A 4,696-nucleotide genomic window follows, 5' to 3' on the forward strand; every position below is an offset into this window, starting at 1 on the left:
AGAGCCACTACAATCTGGCTCTAAACTGTATTCCTAAAACCTCAACTCTGTTTTCCTATAGCCCAGCCAGGTGGGATTCCTCCCCCTGGCCCACTCCCCTCATCTCTCTCCTCTATCATCTCTGAAGAATCCTTTCCTTTTGCATCACATTCAAATCTCTCATGACCTGTCTGATTGAAGACTCATCTCCAAGGAATAGTCTTAAGTGGATCTCTGGGCTATAGGCATCTAGTTTCCTCTTGGATTCAATTTCATTCCTGGGATGTTATTCTAGGTTTGAGAATGAATGAAACAGAGAAAACCTCAGGTTATGGGAAACTGGTTGAAGACTGTTGCAAGAGATCAAGAGAGAGACCAGGCGAAGGTCAATGCGGAGAGAAAAGAAATGGGAATCTAGATGCTATTACGGGTGAGTGACTTAGGGATTGGAGCCAGAAGAGTGGAAGAGCTTGGTCATTATAGTTTCTCCCTAATCCTAACTTGAGTCCAAAAGATGTCTTAAAGGATGACTTTTACACTCCAAATTTTCATTCATTGCTACCATTTTCTCCCTCCCCACAAAATGTTATCCCATGAAAAATAAGACCAAGTAGCTTGATATATATATATATATTTCTTTGAAAATTCCATAGCCATGTAATAACATTACTTTCCATCACAATACTTCATAGCACACGTCCACTTACAGGAGCACTGATTTCCTAAGATTCCAGAGGTGTTTCACTCTGATGATCAGTGGAAGGGCCTCACCATCCTACAGGCAGTAGGATGGGGAACACCACCATCTTGCCATGAACTTAATCAAGCTCACAGGAAACTCATCACCAGATGTTGTGTGTTACATTCATTAGGATTTATGGCAGATAAAGTTAAAACAACAATAACTTAAACATAATTAAATATTATTTAAGAAACTATGTGTTTAAATTATTTTTTAAAAAAATAACCTCTTTTTGGCCATTATAATAAAATAATACACTTGGGGAAGGTTGGGAAGAAATAAATAAGATTTTCCAAGATTCTGTCTCTCAGCCCAGGTATGAAGGTTCAAGGCTTCTGTGTTTGGGACTTTTGGTCCAGGAGCTTTATGGCATTCTGGACCCACTTCTGCTTGGGGTCAGCACAGACTTCCCTGTCCGCTTTGGTCTTGAAGCTGTGGGGAAAAGAGGACAGAGTTAAATGGAGTGTCTTGAGGATTTTTCCCAGGAGTCTGATCCATTGGCCCCTAAAGCTGATTAGCCCTTGCTCCCTGGTTGAGGAGCCTGAATGGGGACAAGAAGAAGGGGAAATGGGAGGAAGAAACCTCTTTTCCAGAAAAGAAATTCTGCTGTTACTGCCCCAGGGGAAACCCTCCAGACCCTTGGCTAAAGGAACTTGGATGATCTGACCAAGATCCTAGAAAAGGAGCCCGGAGTGTACATATTTTCCTTCTTGTGGGCTCAGTTTGTCTACGGAGTGAAGGGTCCTTTGACTTAGGTGTTTCATTTATCTGACTCATCTGGACACACAGAACTCATAGAACTTTTGGCTGTGGGTGCCAGGGCATGGTCCACTTACATCACAGCTTCCTGGGGACACTGGCTGTTGGTGATTCTCGTGTAGCTGTCCAGCTTCTTGAAGGGGATCTTCCCATTGGTCACACTAAAGCAGCAGGTGATTGGGATAGAAACTGAATCTGAAAAATATTTTGCAAAGAACCAGAGAGTTATGATGTGTTGTAAGCACACATGTGTCAGAGAAAATGAAGAAGACAGGAGATAAAGCTAGTGCTGGAATTCTAGCTGGGACCCACCACTCCCACGTTCAGAGCCTTAGTCCAGACCCCACAGGTAAAATGCTACCTGTGAGTCAGTTTCTTCTACTGAACTGTGGGGTCTCTCATTGCTGACTGCAAATGGGGAACTCTTGAGTAACAAGATTAATCCTTGTAGTGTGATTCAGAGAGTCTACTGATCCAAAACCTCTGAACCTGGGAAGATTCTAAAAACTTGCTTCCCAGCTCTATCCCCATGGGCTTAGAGCCAACCTATGTCACATGCTGAGATAGATGCCTATGGGTCTTTATCCTTTACAGTCACCATTCTGGAAGTTACGCTGGACCATAATCTGACATTGGAAGCCTCCAGCAAGAATTTCCTCCTCTCTACTATTGCCTGAAATGTCTTTTCCATCCTCAATGAGAAATGGTCCTTCCTTCTGTGCCCCATCCCCAAATAAGATGAGGATTCTTGAGATTGCATTTAGTGTCCCGAAGGTGGTACTGGGCAAGATAATGGAGCCTGGCCCCAGGGGCCTCAGCTTCTAGTTTTGGTCCTGCCTCTGACCAGCTGTGAGGTGCCAGCTCTTCTTAATTCGTCTCTTGCTTTCACCTTCTCCATCTTTGCAATGGAGGCGACGTAGCAAGCATGGGGTGACTTATGCCCGGGGTTAGTAGCTGGGGTAGTGAAAATGTTAAGGCTGAAGAAGAGAGGAGCCTTACCTGGCTGAGCGAGCACCTGGGTGCTGAAGGCGGCTGCCACGAGCAGCAGACACAGAATCCCAGCAGAGACCTTCATGTTGGAGGGTGAGCACAGGCGCTTCAGCCTGAGAGTTGATAGTTGCTGAGCTGGTCTCAGTCTCTGGAAATCTGGCTCCTCTGGCTGATCTGCCTGCCTTTTATAGGGAGCAGAGTGCATGGGTAGCGTCATGTTTAAGGAAGGACCGAAGAAGCCCCTGAATGTGCTGAGTAAACACCAGATCCTGGTGGTGATTTCCGAACATCGAGAAAAGGAAGTTGTGCAGTTTCCATCATCTGTTGGGGCTGTGGAGCAGAGGTGGAATAATATGTGGCCATGCCAGCAAAATGTACAAAGTGACGTCATTAGACTTTTAAGAGCTCTGATTTCTTTGAAACGGAACATGATCTGTTGGAAAGGAAGAGTGGAAGCTGAGTTCCTAGTGGGGTGGGAAGAATCAACAGCCTGGGGCCTCCTCAGGGTCCAGGAGGTCGGGGAAGGGGCTCTAAGTCTTTGCCTGGGCTATTTGTCCATCTCTGGTCTCTGCCATTCTAAGCCAGTTGCACTCCTTTAGAATCTCACATAGGTAGCTTGACAGAATCTTGGTAGAATGGTAAATCCAGGCATCTTCAAGTGTTCAGGCTCTGGAATGTTCTGTCGTGGAGCCTAAGAACTGGACAACACATACTGATCTTATAGGATTGCTGTTGATTTAGTTGCTACGTCCTGTCTGACTCTTTGTGACCCCATGGACTGTAGCCCATCAGGCTCCTCCGTCCATGGAATTTCCCAGGCAAGAATACTGGTGTGGGCTGACATTTCCTTCTCCAGGGGATCTTCCAGTCCCAGAAATTGAACCTGCATCTTCTGCATTGGCAGGTAGATTCTTTACCACTGAGCCACGAGGGAAGCCTACAATCTTGCCGAGTGGTGATTTCCAGATATTTTATCAGACACCAAAGTTTCTTTCCAAGTGAAATGATACAAAGAAATCCAATATTTCATGCAGATTCAGATAGAACAGGTCTGTTTGAAAAATGCCATTTACTTTTGGTGTCCAGTGTTTTGCCCACTTAAAAAGTTAGGTTGTTTGTTTCCTTACAACTGACTTTGAAAACTTCTTTTTATGTCTTGCATTCAAATCCTTTACCAGCTATGTGCATTGCAAATATTTTCTCCACAGACTGTAGCTTATTTTCTTAACAATATTTTTCACAGAGCAAAAGTTTTAAATTTTAATAAAGTTCAATTTATCAATTTTTTCTTTCATAGATGTTGCTTTTGGTATTCTAGCTAAAATCTCTTCATCAAATCCAAGTTCGCATATTGCCTTTTCAATGAGCATTTTGACTTTTCACAAATCATTCAATATTCCCCAATAATCTTGAATGTTAAATATTCCATAAGGGTCCACATATAAAGTCACCATAATTAAGTGAAGCCTTTCTCTACAGTTGGAAATTACACAATTTCCACTTTTTCACAATCATAAACAACAATTATGAGAAAACTGATGTAACATAATCATTATTGTCTCCCATTCTATAGCTAAAGGATTAATAAATCAAGTTATATGGCTATTATTAAGGCTCTTAATCAAATTACAGCATTATTACAGTGCTGGAAGATTTCCATCTTCATTAAAATGTGAGCTTATTGTTCTTGAAAATATTTGACAATTGCTAAGAAAAAGATATTTATCTTGTTAAAGGGTAAAACTAAGCAATGGAATAGCAGTTTCCTTTGTGGTGCTGACATCATGCAGAAGTCTTTTTAGAGGCAGACATGTACTTTATCTTACTCAGAGGGGTGCTTAAGCAGATGTCTACTAAAAATTCATGAAATTGTACACTTAAAATGTCTGCACTTTATTGTATATAAATTAAGCTCCCACATAAAGTAAATAAAAAGCACAGCACTATTTTGCTTACATTCTAATGTATTTGCTGTTTTTAGCGAGTGCGTTAATTATTTTTTTCTTATGATTAAGTCATTCATGTTTCTATAACATATGGCCTTTTATTGTTCTTACTGATTCCCAAGAGACTTTAGAACATTTATCTCATGCATTTTCCTCTTATTATACTGTGCAGACTTATAAGAGTAGAGAATTTGCAGAACATGGGATAAATCACTGTCATCAGAATTTCTTATGACCAGAAGGGAACTTGAGTTCTTCCAGACAATCCTCTTGCCAGATG

The 4,696-nt window shown here is 41.8% G+C and overlaps 1 protein-coding gene across 1 annotated transcript; it reads right to left on the reverse strand.

The window, feature by feature from the left end:
* Positions 1–594: 594 nt before the first annotated feature.
* On the reverse strand, positions 595–2,640 carry LOC133055896 (C-C motif chemokine 8). Its single transcript, XM_061140981.1, has 3 exons — positions 2,480–2,640; positions 1,558–1,675; positions 595–1,153 (listed from the first exon to the last, which is right to left on the reverse strand). Exons 1-3 carry the CDS (start codon positions 2,553–2,555, stop codon positions 1,048–1,050), a joined length of 300 nt encoding a protein of 99 aa, XP_060996964.1. The 5' UTR covers positions 2,556–2,640; the 3' UTR covers positions 595–1,047.
* Positions 2,641–4,696: the final 2,056 nt, after the last annotated feature.

Source organism: Dama dama, chromosome 5 (assembly GCF_033118175.1).
Source record: "Dama dama isolate Ldn47 chromosome 5, ASM3311817v1, whole genome shotgun sequence".
Classification (NCBI taxonomy): Eukaryota; Metazoa; Chordata; class Mammalia; order Artiodactyla; family Cervidae; genus Dama; species Dama dama.

What these genes read in the sequence shown, in the direction of transcription:
- LOC133055896 (XM_061140981.1), bottom strand. Translation starts at nt 2,555, where the DNA reads ATGAAGGTCTCTGCTGGGATTCTGTGTCTGCTGCTCGTGGCAGCCGCC. An exon ending in CCAGGTGCTCGCTCAGCCAG is followed by an intron (nt 1,676 to 2,479) that starts GTAAGGCTCCTC and finishes AATATTTTTCAG; the next exon opens with ATTCAGTTTCTATCCCAATC. An exon ending in TGTCCCCAGGAAGCTGTGAT is followed by an intron (nt 1,154 to 1,557) that starts GTAAGTGGACCA and finishes TTTTCCCCACAG; the next exon opens with CTTCAAGACCAAAGCGGACA.